The sequence below is a fragment of the Phlebotomus papatasi genome, chromosome 1 (assembly GCF_024763615.1).
Source record: "Phlebotomus papatasi isolate M1 chromosome 1, Ppap_2.1, whole genome shotgun sequence".
In the NCBI taxonomy this organism is placed as follows: domain Eukaryota; kingdom Metazoa; phylum Arthropoda; class Insecta; order Diptera; family Psychodidae; genus Phlebotomus; species Phlebotomus papatasi.
The window spans coordinates 8,855,277-8,874,315 of NC_077222.1; the positions used below are offsets into that span (position 1 = coordinate 8,855,277).

The 19,039-nt window shown below is 32.7% G+C and overlaps 1 protein-coding gene across 3 annotated transcripts in view; it reads left to right on the plus strand.

Moving 5' to 3' along the window:
• The window catches only part of LOC129798705 (pituitary homeobox homolog Ptx1), an 84,297-nt gene that overhangs the window by 24,983 nt on the left and 40,275 nt on the right, over positions 1-19,039 (plus strand). For 2 of the 3 annotated variants that reach the window (XM_055841992.1, XM_055841991.1), the window contains exons 3-4: positions 2,663-2,797; positions 14,442-14,692. In XM_055841992.1, the coding sequence (XP_055697967.1) occupies positions 2,663-2,797; positions 14,442-14,692 (386 nt within the window). The remainder of the gene's footprint in view (positions 1-2,662; positions 2,798-14,441; positions 14,693-19,039) is intronic. The other variant, XM_055841993.1, reaches the window with a different exon arrangement.

A 19,039-nucleotide genomic window follows, 5' to 3' on the forward strand; every position in this document is an offset into this window, starting at 1 on the left:
TATATCTGGCGAAAAAGAAAATTTCTCTTTGGCCGATAAATAATCTTCACTCGTCCTTTGATGCCTTAAATCCCTGTGAATGTTGCGCGATGATTGTTGAAATGAAACGACTTGTGATTACTTTAACAAATTTGGATTTTATTCACTAACAAAAGAAATGGCGTGTCTTAACGACCGTGATGATTTGCAAGAGAGTTGGTGTTGCCCAATGGTATCTATTTCTCGTTTGCTCATCTAAACTTAATTAAATTAAACAGGCTGGACCCGTGTTATGATTTTATGTCTGTCTAATTTTACAGGGAATGTCTAAGCATAAAAAAGCAGATTTTCTGCAACGACTTATTCAACCATCGGGAGCATTTCCACCGTTTGCCTCTGGAGGTTGGTTACCAACGCCAAGACGGCGGTGGACGCAATGCAGGAAAAAGTAATCACTGTCGATGAACATGTCTTTTAAAGCATTTGTCGATAGATTTGCCAATTTCCCTTAATTCCTAAATATTGCGTTTACTTTTATAGAAGATAAAGATTGTTAAAGATAATAACAAGGAAACTAGGGTGACGATTAAATAAAATTTTATCGAAAAATTCTACAAAATGATCACATAGACAATCTTCAAAAAATTTCTAAAAATAAAAGAAATCGATGGAGCCGTTTAAAAAAAAAAAAACAAACAATTTTTGGAGAGATAGGAAGTTATAATAATAATAATATTTATTGTTTCATGCCCATAGTACACATAAGATACATGTAGGACTATACATAAGTTGTTTGGGGTAATCTAAAATCTAGAGATAATAATTTTTAATGGGGGTCACCGAAGGCTGGAAGTCGATATCTTGTACCGTTTGCGCTCTGTAATAAAATTATTTGCAGTATCTATATCAAAGACTTAGTTTTCATGGTGTGTGTCTCAGCTTATTAATAAACATTTTTTTTCCTTTTTTAATATTCTTTTTTTAATATTTTATTTTTTTTATATTCAAAGTACCTATAAAAGTAAAAAAAAAAGATAAGAGAGGATTTTTTGTCTAATTATAAAGGAATACTCGTAAGAGCATCGTGAGGCATGCAATATTAGGTTTTCATTAATGCAAGTACTCAGGTTTAAGTCCTCACTAGATCACAAATAAATCGTCGGTTAGATCAGCAACTGCATTTGCTTTGTATCTGCGTAACGTAACGATGCGACACCTACAACAAAAGCAGACACAAAGCAAATGCAGTTAGCACAGTTGCTGATCCGACCGACGATTTTTTTATTTAAGAAGAATTAAAAAAAAATTACAAAATTAAATCAAATTAATTTAAATTTAAAAGAAGGCGAGACTCTTTTGGCTCGTCTGTTACAGTTTTGAGTTCGAGTCTCGCCATGAGCGGTACATTAAAACGTCTGATGGGATATTTATCACAATACATTGTAAATTGAATAATGTATAAAATTGCCAAGACGACCCGGGACATCAAAATAAATAAAGTTAAATAATTATTTATTGAGAAAGCTTTATTGTAAAAAGGTCTAGGTCCGGCTTAAAATGTAGTGTAGCTTTATTAAATAGATGAGGTATTGAATTATCTAACTTACTACCAACTTGTAAATGTACATGAAGACGTTCTTTGTTTATTGTGGTTTTTGTTCCGAATTAATTCAAGAAAGGGACAAATTAGTGTTTTTCTTTTGAATTCTAATTGATGAGTAGACCACACATAAATTATCTTCGTAAATGCTTCCCAGATGTGAAACATTTTAATTTTCTGACAAATTTTCTTATAACAGGGCGGTACCACTAGAAATTTGTAACATTAGCCTTATGTTAGGCTAAAAGGAAAGCAAGAGAAAAAAAGTGCGTCTATTAATTGATGCCAAGAAGGCTCGTTAGTATATTTTTCACTGAGAATGTCAAGCGACGATTATTTGTTTCTTGGGGCCATTTAACACTTGTCAGGAATGTGGAATTTATGATCGAAAGATAAATTACTTCTTTTCACAAAACAGACACATACCATGCAGAGATTTTCACACTTTCTGGAGTATAATGCTAAATTGGGATGATTTTGCTCTATAAATTTTAGTATACCAACAATCTTGCACGTTTTGCTTATGGTTCAAAATGAAAAATTAAATAGCTCTATTGTACAATGGCAAGGATGTTTAAGATGGGAAAATTTGCTGTGAACAAATAATTATTTGAGAATGTGAGTAATGCCACTTGAGTTTACAAGAGCCACTCTCTATAATGCAATTTTTAAAGTGTTTATCATGGTGCATTTTATTAAGCGAAATCTCGTTGAACTTGCTCAGAAACATGAAGACACACAACACGTTCTACAACTCTAATGAATATTAAAGTGAGTGCATTAAGTCCATAAATCCCTTTTATGATACTCCTCCTCACAACGATCATGCTATTGCTCTCTCTTTAAACTTAAAATGGCCCTGGAACAGCATAGTTATAAAAAGATAGTGCTGTACAATATTTAACTAAGACGGAGATAACCATATCCGAAGTGCATCTTCAGGTAGAAAAGATTCCAACACAAAAATCAGATGCATTTTCTTTTAGTTATTTTTTTTTAAAGTTAGTATAACTTTTATTTAAATTGCTGCAAGGGTAAACATAGTAAAAATTAATTCAATGTAATTTCTATTATCGTTACTAGTGTGGGCTGAAACTGGAGACTTTAGAGACAATACACATAGTGCAATGACGGCAGTTACCAGTGGAATGGATCATACTCAACTGAATTTTCAGTCTTCAGCATCAAGAGGACGAAGCAGAGATAGAAAAGGTGAAGGTACGATTGGTTACTAAAAAGAATGTCTGAAACAAACTTGAAGGAAAACTCAGGAAATTCACTGTATGATCGAGGGGCCAACAACTTGCAACTCTAATATATTACTCTACCTGAATATAAGGAATATTCTCATTTTTTTTTGTTAATATTCCGAATATTTAAGGTAAAGTGCCCTCAAGTCGACCGATTCCTCAATTTGACCGGTAGAGTTATTTAGTCAATTTATTTATATTTGCACTAATATTTGGCGTATGATCTAACATTAATAGATCAATTATTCCATAAATAAATACGAATCAGTAACAATTTTATAGAAATTCACCATAACATTCAAATATTGACCACCGGTCGAGTCGAGGAACTGGTCGACTCGAGGGCACTTTTCCTTATATGAATTTTGCCGACATGTCATAAATATTACGAAAACAAATTAAAAAAAACATGGCCAAAAAAACGTATTAAAATAAAAGGAATCCGAATAAAATTCAGTGGTAAAAGTCTACGTATCGAGAGAAAAATTGTAGAAAAATCTACGTAAATCCTTTCGATCTACAAAACAATCATAAAACATTTTACAAACTGAAAACGAATTCCGTGGATCTTGTCCGTTAAAAAAATCAATTTAAGCGTGATACATCTTCTTCCAAGGGCCCAGAGCCCTCTAGCGGGAATGTTATAATCACTTTAGACAATTGCGTACACTGTTGCGGCCTAAAAAAATCATTTGAAAAGAAGAAATTACATTCTGACCGATTAATTAACGATCATTGTTTGATTTGTTCTGAACAACGTACACTTTCAGAGGATTTTTAATAAAACGTCGGTTGGATAAGCAATTGTCGTAACTTACTTGCTACCTAAATAAGCAGCTCATTTTCATCCTGAGACAAGAATATCTTGCCTCAGAAATTAATTTATTAATTCTCTAGACGTACGTAATGATGACGAACTATGACATGGCGATTTGTTTTGTACAAATTATATTAATATGTATAGTCAAATTCGAAATTCCCGGTACAAACAATTTTGTATTCCATCCAATTAATAATCTTCAAGGCACTTTAGAAGTACGTAATTAATAAATTATTAATAGTTTATCAAATTCAGAATTTTCAAATTGCCCAGTCCGATTCTATTCACTCATTTTTAACCGCTTATCCCTATCGTGGTCGCGAGCCTAGGACACCCAGGTTAGCAGCCCATATGCTTATGCATGTCTATCCCCCGCCACTTCAGAAAGGTGTTCAGGTTGAGAGTCGATTCCAAGACAACTCAAGGCAAGATCTTGAATTTGTTTCAACCACTTTGTCCTACACTGAGAAAAAAAAGAGGGTTCGATTAACTTTTTTCCCTCATAACTTTAACACTTTTAGGAGTAAAAATATATCAACATTTTTCAATGTTAATTTTACACCTTTTTAAGGGTAAAATTAACATGATAAAGGGTAAATTTAATCCCCAATACACCTAAAAAGGATAATATTTACACCGATTTTGGATCAATACTGCAGGGTAAAATTAACATTTCCGAAATGTTATTTTAGCTTTTTCGGATTTCTGTCAGTGTAGGTCTAACCTGAGATTACTTTAGCTTGCATAGCTTTTTTATTAGATGCCATATAATCATTTTCAAGTATCGTTGTCGTCGTGGTAAGCTTGTCAAACATATCACTCCAGAGCCTCTTCCGGTACTCTGGTGGCCTCTGACCTCGGCACCAAAGGTTGCAGTAGCAGCCTGTACATTGTCTTGCGTAGGTCGTTTTAGGTGCAATGCATCCGTCATCCGAGACTCTTCGTTGCGTTTTTTGCGAATAGAATACTGTGAAATACACAGGCCTTCTTTCCCAGAAGAAATAGGTTTTGTGATGGTCCGCGGTTTAGTATTCATTGAGGACCTTACGTAGACGCAAAAATGACGATAGGTACCTGTAGTTGTTTCCCGCGGCTCTTTTTCCTTGCTGCAACCACCGATGAAGGCTTAGAGACCGAGCCGAAAGCTCTGGAGATACTTAATGTGTTTCTCTGAGTGTTTATTAGTTTCCCGACGATTTCTGGAATCCCTTAAGTTGATTACATATCAGGTTGGTTTATTTCTAAAATGTAGCTCTTTCCAACCAAACCATAACCGACTCTAAGAACATTTAAGAGGATCGTCAAGGAAAAAAAAGCTCCAGATTCAAGCTCTCGCGGAGCTACTCAAAGCATCCGTGATGTCCCCTGGTGGTGAAAAGAGTCATCACCCACCATCAGCTGTCTCGTTTTTTCTACTGTTTTTTGTTCACGCTCATCGTCTGTCTATTTTTCTCCGAAGCGCTCCCCAGACCCAGAGCACACAAAAAACTCATTGAAAAGGTTGAAAACCCAAAGGCAGATTTTTAGCCTTGCGATGCATTATGAGATTTTGTGAAGGAAAGAAAAAATGAAACATGCATGTTTTACGCATATCTTTGTCTCTAAAAATTGATAAAAAATTAAATTTTCAAGTGACAAAATTTCTATTTTTATTTTCTTCATAGTCCAAAATTTCTATTTCTTCAAAAAGGACACGTGCATTTGACACATTTGAAAGATAGGGGGAAACAGGTTTGTTTTTTGGCCTTTTTTTTGGTACGGGAAAGTCAAACTAATAAATAATTAACATGACTTTTATTTTTCCTCCATTCTTTCCAAAAAAACATGTTCTTCTTGGGAATCTTTAAAAACGCATCCTGCGATTTTTTTATTTTTAAATATGTTTTAGAGGCTGACTCGGTGATAATTTCATGTAAGAAAATACTGTTGAATCAAAGATTTTTCAAGGTCAAAGGTTAAAAATGCTCTAGAGAGCGTATTTTTAAACCGAATAGGGTGACATTTGGTATAGTTCCAAAGGTCATGCAATTTTTTACAATTCTGAAAAGGGTATAATTTTTTATGAATCCATATAATAAACCAGTTATGAAACTATAACTAATTTTAATCTGAAGTCCAATTGTAGTATTGTTAGCAAATTGCACAATTACAGTAAAAACTTTTGGATACTGACCAAAATATTGGTAAAAATTTTCTTTAGAACAATTTGTTACAGAACAAATATGTACCTAAAAAAGATATTTATTCGTTCCAATATTTTTTTTTCTTTACGGTTTTGTTAAGAATAGTGACAATTGTGTAAAAGTTTTCTTTTAGAACCGTTTCGATACGGTGGAATACCTACAAATTTCAGTAGATTTCGTTTTATACAAATTTGATCTGTGAGTTGGAATAGAATTTTGTTGCGCTCTACTGTTTTGTTCCCACTATCAGGAACAAATTTGTAGACTTTTTTTATAAAAATACTATCCCTACATTTGTAACATATTCGTTTCAAAAATTTTCGGTATCCGTGGACGATTTAATTTTTGGAACAAAAATCGTTACTAATATGGGGAATCCTTTTGCCTCTCTTAAAAAGCACAAATTTGTTGCTAAAAGTCGGAACCAAATCGTCAGTTGCCTCAGCAACTGTGATAACTGCATCTGCTTTGTGTCTGTATTCATTGCAAACGCCGCGCAGCGATGCGTTGCTTACAACGAATGCTGACACAAAGCAAATGCAGTTAGCACAGTTGCTGAGGCAACCGACGAAATATAGACATTTTGTTCCAATTATCGGGAACAAATTAATGCAATTTAAAAGATCTCGTCCGTTTCGTTTAACAGTTAAGGTCTATAGTTAAGGTGCCAGTGCTGGTAGCAGGAGGAGAAAAATCTCGCCAATCTCGAATTAAAAAAAAATGAAACCGTAAATATTATAGCTTGAAAAATGCCACAAATTTACCGTCCTTCTTGCTGCGATGGTGACTTTCGGAACAAATTAGTTACTAATATTGAAAATCTTTTTGTTACTCCTTGAGGGTACAAACTGGTTTATTATATGGATTCATAAAAAAAATTATACGCTTTTCAGAATTGTAAGAAATTGCATAATCATTGGAACTATACTAAATGTCACCCTATTCGGTTTAAAAATACGCTCTCTAGAGCATTTTTAACCTTTGACCTTGAAAAATCTTTGATTCAACAGTATTTTCTTATATGAAATTATCACCGAGTCGGCCTCTAAAACATATTTAAAAATAAAAAAATCGCAGGATGCGTTTTTAAAGATTCCCAAGAAGAACATGATTTTTGGAAAGAATGGAGGAAAAATAAAGGTCATGTTAATTATTTATTAGTTTGACCTGCCAAGATTGTAAAGTTTTTAAATTTCGAATCGTAAGGGTTAGGGGAAAGAACTGTCCTTTCGAACGTTCATGCCTGCGAATAGCGTGATTTTTCTTTTATTTTTCCTAAGAGACTTATAAATAATTATCACATAATCATAAATATTGATGATAAGCTAACTAATATTTAATAGAAATGTGTTAAGTCTCATACGAAAAATAAAAGAAAATTCACATTATTCGAAGGCATGAACATTCGAAAGGAGAGTACTTTCCCGTACCAAAAAAGGCCAAAAAATAAACCTGTTTCCCCCTATCTTTTAAATGTGTCAAATGCACGTGTTCTTTGAAGAAATAGAAATTTTGGACTATGAAGAAAATAAAAATAGAAATTTTGTCACTTGAAAATTTAATTTTTTTTATCAATTTTTAGAGACAAAGATATATACGTAAAACATGCATGTCTCATTTTTTCTCTCCTTCACAAAAGTTCCATTTCAAAATCGGGTTTTCTATTGTAATCTCGAAATCATGTTATGCTTTTTCGCTACTTTTAGGTTTATTTTGTAACTTCGCGGATCGCGGTGTGTTCGTGGATTTTAGTGGGCCGCGGAATTTTTCGTGTATTTGCGTGGATCGCGGTGTTGCTCCCGGATTTTCTCGGATCGCGGAATCGTTCACGAATTTTCGCGAACCGCGAAATTTCTCGCGGATCGCGGAATCTTTTGCGGACCGAAGAATTTCTGACGAATTTACGCAGCCGGCAGAATTTATTGTGGATTTTCCCGGACCGTGGATTTTTTCGCGGATTTTTGAAGATCGCAGTTTTACTCGCGGATTGCGGAATAGTTTCTGAGCCATTTTGGCATTAAAGTTTTACATGTATTTTTGTGCATTTCTGACAATCGAATTTGCACTTTTCAATTTTCAACGACCTCGAGTTGCACGCATTTCGAGGTTTCCTGTAATAAATCTCAGCTAGCATAAGGTCATCTGGACTGGACTTCGATTTTGCCCCCAATTCAAATTTGCAATGAAAGAATCATACATAGCATAAGCCCATTTAGGATTATCACTGACTTTTTTCTTCTCCGAGAAAAATTATATCCGCATATTATGTAGTCACCGATATTAGCTGGTTTTGTGAAATGCCCATGACGATTGACGATTCATAATTTTTACGATTTTCTACAATTTTTTGAAACAACGAGACTGATCGTGAAAATCATAAAAATTCGCTCAGCTGTAATTCATAAGATTTCTCACACAGGGGATGAGTTTTGTTGTTTTGTATTCTTTTTTCTCCTCCGCCTGATCGCAAAAAACTGCAGGCGTGCTGAAGGTCAGAGAGAAAAGGAAAGACATGGTGAAAAATGCGACGCGTAATCTTGTGGCGAATTGCTGAACAATTTTGAGTAGAATTTCTCGGAAGCTCGGAAAGCTATCAAAAGCTCATGAAAATTTCCAATTTGGAGCATGTTGTTTAAAATTTAATTGCAAAAAAACTATTAGGAGTTTCTCCAATTTTAATGTACCATTTGAAAGCTAATGAAATGTAGATTGGTACAAAAATAATTATTAATTCGGAAAAAATGATATTCTCGGTACAAAGATGCAATGAAAACTGTCATTTTTTGGACAATTTTCAATTGAAAAATACTTGGAAAATTTGTATGAAAAGTGAAAGAAGTGAAACAGGCATTTTGTAGAGCATGTCTTTAGGAACAAAATTAAAAAAAAATATACCTCTCTATCTTTCATATTATAGGAGATAATGCAGCTTCTTTGTGGCATGTTTTAGGAGTATACGAATGTTTGGAAAATTATATTACGAAAGCAAAACATTTTTTCAAAAAATTAAAACAGGGAATTCAAAGATAATATAAAAAACTACCCTCAGTTAAATTTTCAAGGAAATATCTCAAAAATTTTAAGACTTGATACACTTTTAATTTTGGGTTTTTGTATGGAGACGCCATTTTCTGGCTTTTCGATCCTCTTAACCGGAACTACAACCAATCCATCACCACTTGTGTCTATTACGCGCCACTGTTCTCCAATTCCGCACCTTTAATGAGCTAGCGTCCTTGTCCACACCGTCGGCCTATCAGAGGCTAGGTCGGCCTCGTTTCCTCGAAGTCTCTAAAGACTTTCCAGGCTGGATTGTCTTCATCCTTGTGAACCACATGACTATCCCACTAGAACCTATTTAGGTGTATTTCCTAGATGACAAGTACCTCTCGGCAGCTTTCATATACCTCAAAAATCCGTTATAGAATCTTTCTCTCAAACGCAGCTAAGAGTTCGCAATTCTGTTTGCTGAAAATTTTCATAGCTAACACTTTTTAGGTGTAAAAATATATCAACATTTTTTAATGTTAATTTTACACCTTTTTAAGGGTAAAATTAACATGAAAAAGGGTAACTTTAACCCCTAATACCCATAAAAAGCATAATATTTACACCGATTTCGGATCAATACTGCAGGGAAAAAAAAACATTTCCGAAATTTTATTTTAATTTTTTCGGAATTGTCTCAGTGTACGAATATGTGAGGACTGAGTGAGAGGATCATAGTCCCATACAGTAGTATCTTTTAATCTTTATGCTTAAGTTACTGAACCGGAAAACTCTTGATAGACTGAAATAGGCCCTGTTGGCTTTAAGAGAGAGCCTTTCCTTATCTCCCACCTGGAATTCACTCCATGGTTATACCCTAACGTATACGGAGCTTTTCCCGGTTTTTAACGTTTTCCGTTATTGAGAATTTCAATCTAAGACGATCGAGGGTTCTTTTAACGTCGCCTGAATCAATTCGTGCTGCTACTTTTTTTTTTGATAAGTTCTTGTACTTTCGATAATAGAAATGATAAGGACTTATTCATACGCCTAATACTAAAATTGTTTTTACTTACACTTTTTATATAATATTTTATATATTTTTCTTAATTTTCTACACTACCTACCTGAGTCATTTCCATTAATAAATTCTTTAACTTATATAAATTTGGGCAAAGATTATTTGTTTTTCATAAGTTAATATCTCGTGAATATGCATCTATAACATGTGATTTTGATCAGTTGTTTACCCCTTGTGCATGATGAGAAAATGAAGTGATAGCTAACAAATTTATCAAATAACTTTGATGAATATTTCCATTGAGGCATTTTATTTTCCAAAGGGAAGGGGAAATGTTTTAGGCAACTCAATTTGTCAAATAGTGACGTGCTTTATTGAAGAGCAAACCTTGTCTAGACAATTTTGATAAAATATTTAACATTTTATTGGACTTATGCACGTCACATTTTAGTTGTCCTAAAGAACTAATGCAGTATATACAATAATGTGATTGCACCACGGTGAATTTTTCAATCCATCATCGGTACAATGTGACACATTCTTTTGCTACACGCCAGCACGTCGTCATCAAATGATTGTGCTGTATTAAATTAAATCAGCCTAAAAGACATATCGCTCAGTTAGAAAGTCCCTTAATGTACTGCAATGTCGAGCTATATTTGATAATTACTATTTCAATAAGACTCAAGAGACTACCAAACATTTTCGATTTCGGGCTCAAGGCAAATCACTATGGGATTTAAGTTAGACAGCATTGCTCTTTATAAATGTCTCATCTTTTCCCTATATCATGATAAATCAAATGTTCCTTTTCACAAAATTTGTATATTATTGTGAGGCGCCAGTGATAAGGCCGTTCATTGTTGATTAAAAAATGTCATTAGTGACGCCACATCGTGTGATGAATGTAAGGTAAATAAACATATTGTCGAATTGAAGTATTGATAAAAATCGATCAAATTCTAATTAATTACATTTGGCGACGTAATAATGAGTTCAACCTAAGACAAAGTTCAATATAATTACACTGTGGGACTTGTTCCAGGTGCATTGGAAGCCTTCTCGTTTAAGAACTTTAAGTTACAATTGCTGTTGACACCTGAATGACTTCAAACATGAACTTAAGGCTTTATCAAATTCGCGATAAATCACTTATGAAAATCAGTTCTAAACATTTTAAACTTCTTATTGATCCATACTGAATTTAATTACTGACAATTTCGTGTTTTCTGTCGCAGAAAGAGTCTTTTCTGAAGAAAATATTAACTTACCGACCAAAAAATTTTGAATTATATCCATCTTATAAAGATGATACTGATTTTATGAATTCGGAAATATTTAATGGATCTACTACAGAAGAAATTCAATATTTAGAACATGCCTGTACTAAATAAATTCGTATTACAAATTTAAAATATTTAGAAAAGGAAATAAATTAGTTTCATGTGAAACCGTTACATAAACCTCATCTACAAAAAAAAGTAATTTTAGAACATTCCTTCAAAGAAGATAATAAAAGTGTTTTTCAATGAAAATTTATTTTACAATGAAGAAAAATTATTTTACAAAAATTACTTTCAAAAAAATTGCACATAAACAAAAAATAATGTTTATAGATTTTAGTACAAATCTGTACCAAAACTAAATAAAATTGTGACATTTAATATTCAGCCGGTATATTTATTTCTGTACAATGTAAGAGGCTTTTCTTTTCAGTGAATCGGAAAGCTCGATTCTGTGCATACGACTCCCTGCATGCGACCTCCTGAAAATGATCCCTTGCAAACGACCCCCTAAACACGATCCGTGCATACGACCCCCTGCAAACGACACTCTGTAAACTACCCCCTGCAAAAGATCCAATGAAAACGACTTCATCCAAACGACTCCCTATAAATGACCCTCTGCAAACGACCCCCTGCAAACAGCCCGCTGCACACAACTCCCTGCAAAAGAGCCCCTCCAAACGATCCTCTACAAACCACTCTAAAATAATCCCTTTCCAACAACTTCATCTAAATGACCCCTTATAAACGATCCTCTGCAAACGATCCCCTGAAAACGACCCCTGCAAACGATCTCGTGAAAATGATCCTCAACAAACGATCCCCCGAAAAAGACTCCTTGTAAATGATCCCCTGAAAACGATCCCCTGAAAACGACCCCCTGCAAACGATCCCCTGAAAACGACCCCCTGTAAATGATCCCCTGAAAACGACTTCATCCAAACTACCTCCTATAAATGACCTTCTGCAAACGACCCCCTACAAATGACTTTTAAAAACGATCCCCTGAAAACGACCCCCTTCCAAAGACTTCATCCAAACGACCCATTGTAAACGACCCTCTGCAAACGACTCCCTGCAAATAATCCCCTGAAAACGACCCCCTGTAAATGATCCTCTGTAAAGGATCCCCTGAAAACGATATCCTGCAAACGATCTCGTGGAAATTATCCCATGAAAACCACCCCCTGTAAACGATTCCCTGCAAACGATCCCCTGAAAACGAATCTCTGTAAATGATCTCCTTAAAAAATGACCCCCTGCAAACGAGTTCCTGAGAAAATTCTCTTTTATTTTATTTCATTTATAAATACGTTTCAAAATACTTACTTTTTTCGGATTTTTCTGATATTCCAGCAAAGTAATAACATACACATTCTCCTACTTTTTTCCTTTTTAAAATTTCAATAAAAATAAGGTTCAGTATTTTAAAATAGTTCAAGATAAATTTATTATTGGAAACTTTTTTCGGTTTGGAGTAAAAGATATTTCAAAACATAATTTTTCTTAGCAATTTTAACATTTTCTTTCGTTTAACAAAAAATATTTTTACTATTTTTATAAAATATTTATTTAAATATCTTTTCCTGAAAAAATTTTCTTTTTTAAAAGAAGGCATAATCCCATAAAATTTTTTAGTACTCCATGGTGTTCACTTACATCCTTGTTCTAAAACGGAGTTTAGAATATTTCTAGAAATGTAATAGTATTTCTTTAATGAAGAATGTTGATTTTTTCTTATTCTAAATTACTTAATCTGTTTTATTCTCAAAATAATTTATTTTTCACTTATTTATTTCAAATTTATTTGTACTAAAAATTCCTAAGATCACATAAAACGGTAAAGAATATTAAATAATAAACAAAAATTAAAAATATTGCTTTTTAATGGATTACTAAATATCTACAATGTAAAACCTGTTTTATTTTTTAGTACCTCTTTGTAATAATATTTAAATTTTGAACACCTGGTGGGGGAATAAAAAGAATTTTGTATTTTTATTTAAGCAAGAAATGTATATTTAAGAATTATTTCCAAAATCTAAGAACAAGGAAACTGTTCGTTTTAGTATAAAATTTTTAAGGGGAGGTTGGGCTACTTTGAGCAGTGGGCCTACTACATTCATATTCAATTTTTTGCATATTTCTAAAGGAAGCTAAGCTAAAACGTAATGTATTTTAGCTCTACAGAAAGGGGGTGCGATTGACTTTTTTTCCTCTTAACTTTAACACTTTTCAGGTGTAAAAATATATTACCATTTTTTAATGTTAATTTTACACCATTTTAAGGGTAAAATTAACATGAACAAGGGTAACTTTAACCCCTAATACACCTAAAAAGCATAATATTTACACCGATTTCGGATCAATATTTCAGGGTAAAATTAACGTTTCCGGAATGTTATTTTAACTTTTTCGGACTTCTCTCATCAGTGTGGAACTAATAAAAATAATTACAAAGCCCAGATTATTTTAGAAATATGAGAAAAAATCTAATAGAAAAAACACGGAAATTTCGACAAGGTTCTTCTCCTCCTTTATTTTTTAGCCAACGTAGAAAATAAAGGAGGAGAAGAACCAGGTCGAAATTTCCGTGTTTTCTCGATTATCATCACGTTATCGGCCGGATTCTATATAGAAAAAAAATATAATATCAATGTAGCCCCACTTCCCCCTAGATTGATTCCCGAAAACTGTTTTCTGTTTCGATTTGTTCTTTTTAAGCTTGCTTTACCACCTAATAACATATCGATACATAATGTATAGATATTACTTTAAAAGTGGTAGAAACATCTACAAAAGTTGTGCCAGAAGACACAAAGGAGTCTTATCGAAAATTATTTATAGAGATATTTATCACATAAAAACGCCAACATCTGAAGAAATAGTAGTTTGACTTTGAATATGAATCGGCTTCTGGTCATGGTAATAGGAGATTAACATCTAGACACGGTTAAATACAAGATTAGAAAACTTATAGACTGACAGATTTGCTTTGAGATGTAAACATCGCTTGAGTTTATCAAACGCAAACCGTCTTATTGATACAACATCACTTAGAAATGTTTCTTTTACTACATTATAGATATATCTTTTTTAGCTGGAATGTGAATCAATAACGTTATCAGTGAATTTCAATTTCGTGTTATTCCGCTTAAAAAGTCAAATTAAATGTGTCGATAGATATACTTACAAGCTAATTTTCTTGTCAACCTTGCAATTTTGAATGTTATCTATAATGTGAATCGAAAGAAAGGGGAAAAAGAACCAAATGGAATTTAATTGTTATATATTTTTGGGTGTCTTACCTTTAGGAAATCGATCACTGGAGACATCAGTGAAAACAGAAACAGTAACACCTGGTTTAGGTCACGATGATTCCATTGTGTCCACTGAAGAGACGAAAAATGACAAAAAGAACAAGAGACAACGACGCCAAAGGACGCACTTTACATCGCAACAACTTCAGGAATTGGAACATACATTTAGCAGAAATAGATATCCGGATATGTCGACACGTGAGGAAATCGCCATGTGGACAAATCTAACAGAGGCAAGAGTCAGGGTAAGTGCAATATTACAATTTTGGTTGAAAGTGCTAAAATCGTGGCTTGTTTATGCGAATGCACGCTCGCAAAATTTAATGCACAAGAGTACAAGAGTCTATGGGAGAAATAGATGCGAGATTTAGGGTTAAATGTTCCAGCGTAAATCCAACATCATCGTGCCAATAAACTGCGTGTAATGCAAACAATTCAATATCAATTATCCTTTGAGTACACAGTGGCAGTAGGATGGAGCATTAGGCTCAATAACATATTTCGATATGGTGCTGATATCTAACCTGCAGGGAACATGGGCTTTAATTCACATCGCTGATAATTAAATTTGTTTGTACATAGATTTAAATCGCGCAAAATTTAGCATTTCATTATGAAATATTTATGGTTATTACAATGAGCAATATTATACAACTTTTGGAAATTTCAATTATCACTTTGTGCGCTAAATCACGAAGCCGTCGGCTATAAACCTCAGTCGAGTTGCGTTCATCTAATCTCTGGTTCTAAGCCATTTAGAATGTTTTTGTTTTGTTCAAAATTTAGCAGTACGTTCACTTGAGAAATTAATTGAAAGTAATATGGTTTACAAACGCTCTAAATATGGAATTAAATAGGGGAGAGCCGGCATGTTTGAGGCACTTTTATATGTTTCGACTTTAGGCATTATTTTCAAATTATCTTATAATTTTTTATAGCGCTTGGTATATCACTGAGAGAAATCCGAAAAAGTTAAAATAACATTCTGGAAATGTAATTTTTACCCTGAAGTATTGATCCAAAGTCGGTGTAAATATTACCCTTTTTAGGTGTATTGGGGGTTAAAGTTACCCTTTTTCATGTTAATTTTACTCTTAAAAAGGTGGAAAATTAACATTAAAAAATGTTGATATATTTTTACACCTAAAAAGTGTTAAAGTTATGAGAAAAAAAAGTTAATCGCACCCTCTTTTTTTTCTCAGTGTACTCTCTAGTTACAGATTTTATTAAAATACCTGGATTAGTGTTTTTGTCACATTTATTTAAATGATCAGAGAAAATCCACTGCCTCTCAAACAAACAGATTCTCCTCTAAATACGATAATAATAAACTTATTGTAGGTAAAAGACATATTTATAAATTTTAATAAAACATACTAAGCATTAATACAGAAAACTGTGAAAGAATAGGGTCGAATGAACACCTCTTCGACAGGGAACCCCTATTGACACTTTTGTCAAAATATTGAAATTTATTTAATGTATCCAATAAAATGTAAGTAATATAGCGTTTTTTTTCATATATCTACGTTTTTCGATAAGTATAAGTGTTCAAATTTCATATTCCAAATGGTACAGAGTAGGGTGTCAATAGGTCCTGACACAAGTTCCTAAAGTGTCAATAGGTGTTCCTTTCACCCTAAAATTCTTCAAAAAACCCTAATGGAATGAAAAAAAAAACATTTTGCAAAATCAAAAAACCAGAAAATTGTTAATCGTAAGGTTGGCGTCGAATGGCGTATTTCGTAAAAGATTATTGTCTACGAAAGGCAGAATCACACCAATCGTTACGTCCTAACCACAACCAAGAGTGTCTTAAGATGCTTCTAAAACTTTATGTACTTTTATAATAAATTTTGTAAAACTTTAAATTCTTAAGTTTGCTCTTGGATAGGCTGATAAAAGAATGAAGAAGAACTACAACTGTACGATTTTACGTGCACAATGCTTTCACTCACAATTTTATTTTATTTCGTCTTAATTTTATAATATTATTGTCATCTAATATTTCAGAAAATGTGATAGATAAGATTAGTTATTAGATTGTGGAAATTGAAAATTAATAGAAGCTTAACAGTCGGTTATGTTCTACCCTAAAATCTAAATTTCAAACCTATTATTTTTGAGTACACGGTGTAAAGTCGGACAGGGCGAATGTCGTATAGATCGATTCGGAGGTTCGTATTTTGGTAATCCAATAAGAATTTCTTAATTAAGCAATTTTAGAGTCTGTTGAATATTATTTAATTGATTGATAATGTATGTTTCACGTAAGTTTTAAAAGATACTTTCTTAGTCATCTTTAGGGAATTTGCTCTAAAATGGGTATTTCATATTTTTGGAAAATGACAAACCAACAAATTAGGCATTTAGAGTGATCGGAGCGCGATGTCTTAGATCAGTAAAATTGTAGTCCTGAGTGTTGCCTATCGCCTGATGTCAATGAATTTATAATATTTTGTTTAGTTTATTTTATACAATTTTTTACAACCTCACTCAAAGACCATTTTTGGCAGTTTTTAGAAAAACTTCAATTTTACACCCTGAAGGAGTGATTTTACAAAGTTTTTTTGTAATTATCAAAATTGAAGCACAACTAATGACCTTTCCAACGTACCCACATTTTTTAAGTTCTATTCACCAGAACCTGAGATATAACGAATAATGTAAGGCAAAGGAGAAAAAATATAAAAGTATTAATAAAAAAAATTGTCACGTGATTGTGCAAAGCCAAGACCATATTCTTAATCAGGAGACTCAACTCTATCAAAAGTACCGAGTGAGACCTCTGACACAAAAACCATGTTGCATAGTGTAATATTCACTCTAACGAAAAATATTATGTTCGAGTATTGTAGTTTCCTTTTCCAAAACGGTTTTGTTCAAAAAAAAACTGGAAGTATAAAAAATAATTAAAATTAATTTTCAATATGAGAATTTAAAAATTCGTCATTTTTGAGCTTAAATATAGTATTTATTGCATAGCAAATAGCTAGAGACTATGGGACACCGGTGTTCCAATCGTCCTTAAAGAATTAATGAAAAATATTACGTATGAGTATTGTTGTTTTTATTGCCAAAAGGGTTTTGCTTAAAAAAATTAGAAGTATAAAAAATAAATAAAATCAATTATGAATTTGAAAATTTAAAAATTCGCCATATTTGAGGTTAAATATTTACTACATAGCAAATAGTTGGAGACTTGAAAAAAATATCCTGGATTCCTTCAACCTTCTACTTTGCAATTACGTATAAACATAAAAAAATTACTTTAGGTAGTAAGGAAAATTATTTTCTTTGTGGGACACCGGCATTCCAATCGTCCTTAAATGGTTAAACTTTTCTATTTCGGTACAAATCCATGACATACATCATCATATGTTTAAAAAGAAGATCTGAATAGAGAATAAAGAAGTACTTGAAAGATCATACAATGTATTGAGTGAACTCTTTTTAAGTAACCAAAAATAATGAAAGCATTTCATATAAATAATAGATTCGCTTAAGGTATAAACAAGCTTTTTCAATAGATTATGTATATATGATAGACAGCTTTTGCTTACTGAAGCTGATATAATGGCTTTATATAATTATTTGTAAATAAAATATTACTTTAGGTATTTTATTGTTTTAGGGACTATAAATTAAAAAAAAAACATTCCGAAATAAAAATTGTTTAAGAAAAGCATATTTTAGATTATTTTGGCATGAGTAACAAGGATACAGACAAATAAAAAAGTAAATCTGAGAAAGGTATATCATTTACGGGTGTTACTGATTAAGTCCGATGCAGCCGGGTTAGAAATTTCAAGATTTTTTAACAAAAAATCCAAATTTAAGCAATTAGGCTGGAATTAGGCTGGAAAATTGGCCGTCCAAAGTGGTTTGTTCCTCGAAAATTCGATGTCGATATAGAGTAAATTGGTACAAGTTGAACAATCGTACAAGTTGGACAATGCAATGGTACAATTTTGACAGGGCTTTTTTCTTGATAAATTTAGTGCTGCATTTTTATTTGTATATTTTTAATGCTTTAGTTTTATAATTTGGTTCCTTGTGCTTAAAAACAAATTTTGTACTGTATTTATCAAGAAAAAGTCCATGTCCAACTTGTACCGGCGAATTGTCCAACTTGTAACACTACGTCCAACTTGTATCACTTTACCCTATTTTTCGAACATAGGTCTCTAACTGTGTTATTACACTTGCACATTAAAAATTTAATATGATTCACATTAATTGTCGCTGGTGAGAGTCCAAATGTGTAATTTGTGTGTTTGAATTATTTTATATTCAAAATTTGATCTATTTGTTGATAAAAAGGTAGACTTGGCCCGCAAAAGTTGATATTACTTGATTTATAGCAATAATGCGAAAAATTAATGTGATTTTCTCTTTATTTTTTTAATGTGAAAAATATTTATGCTTTAGGTAAATTTAAACTTATTTTTGCAGGCCAAGTCCACTTCTTTTTCAATAAATAGAAAAACCCCAAATATTAAGTGACTCAAAGACACAAATAACATATTTGGACGCTCACAAGCGACAATTAATGTAAATCACATTAAAATTTTAATGTGCAAGTGTGATAA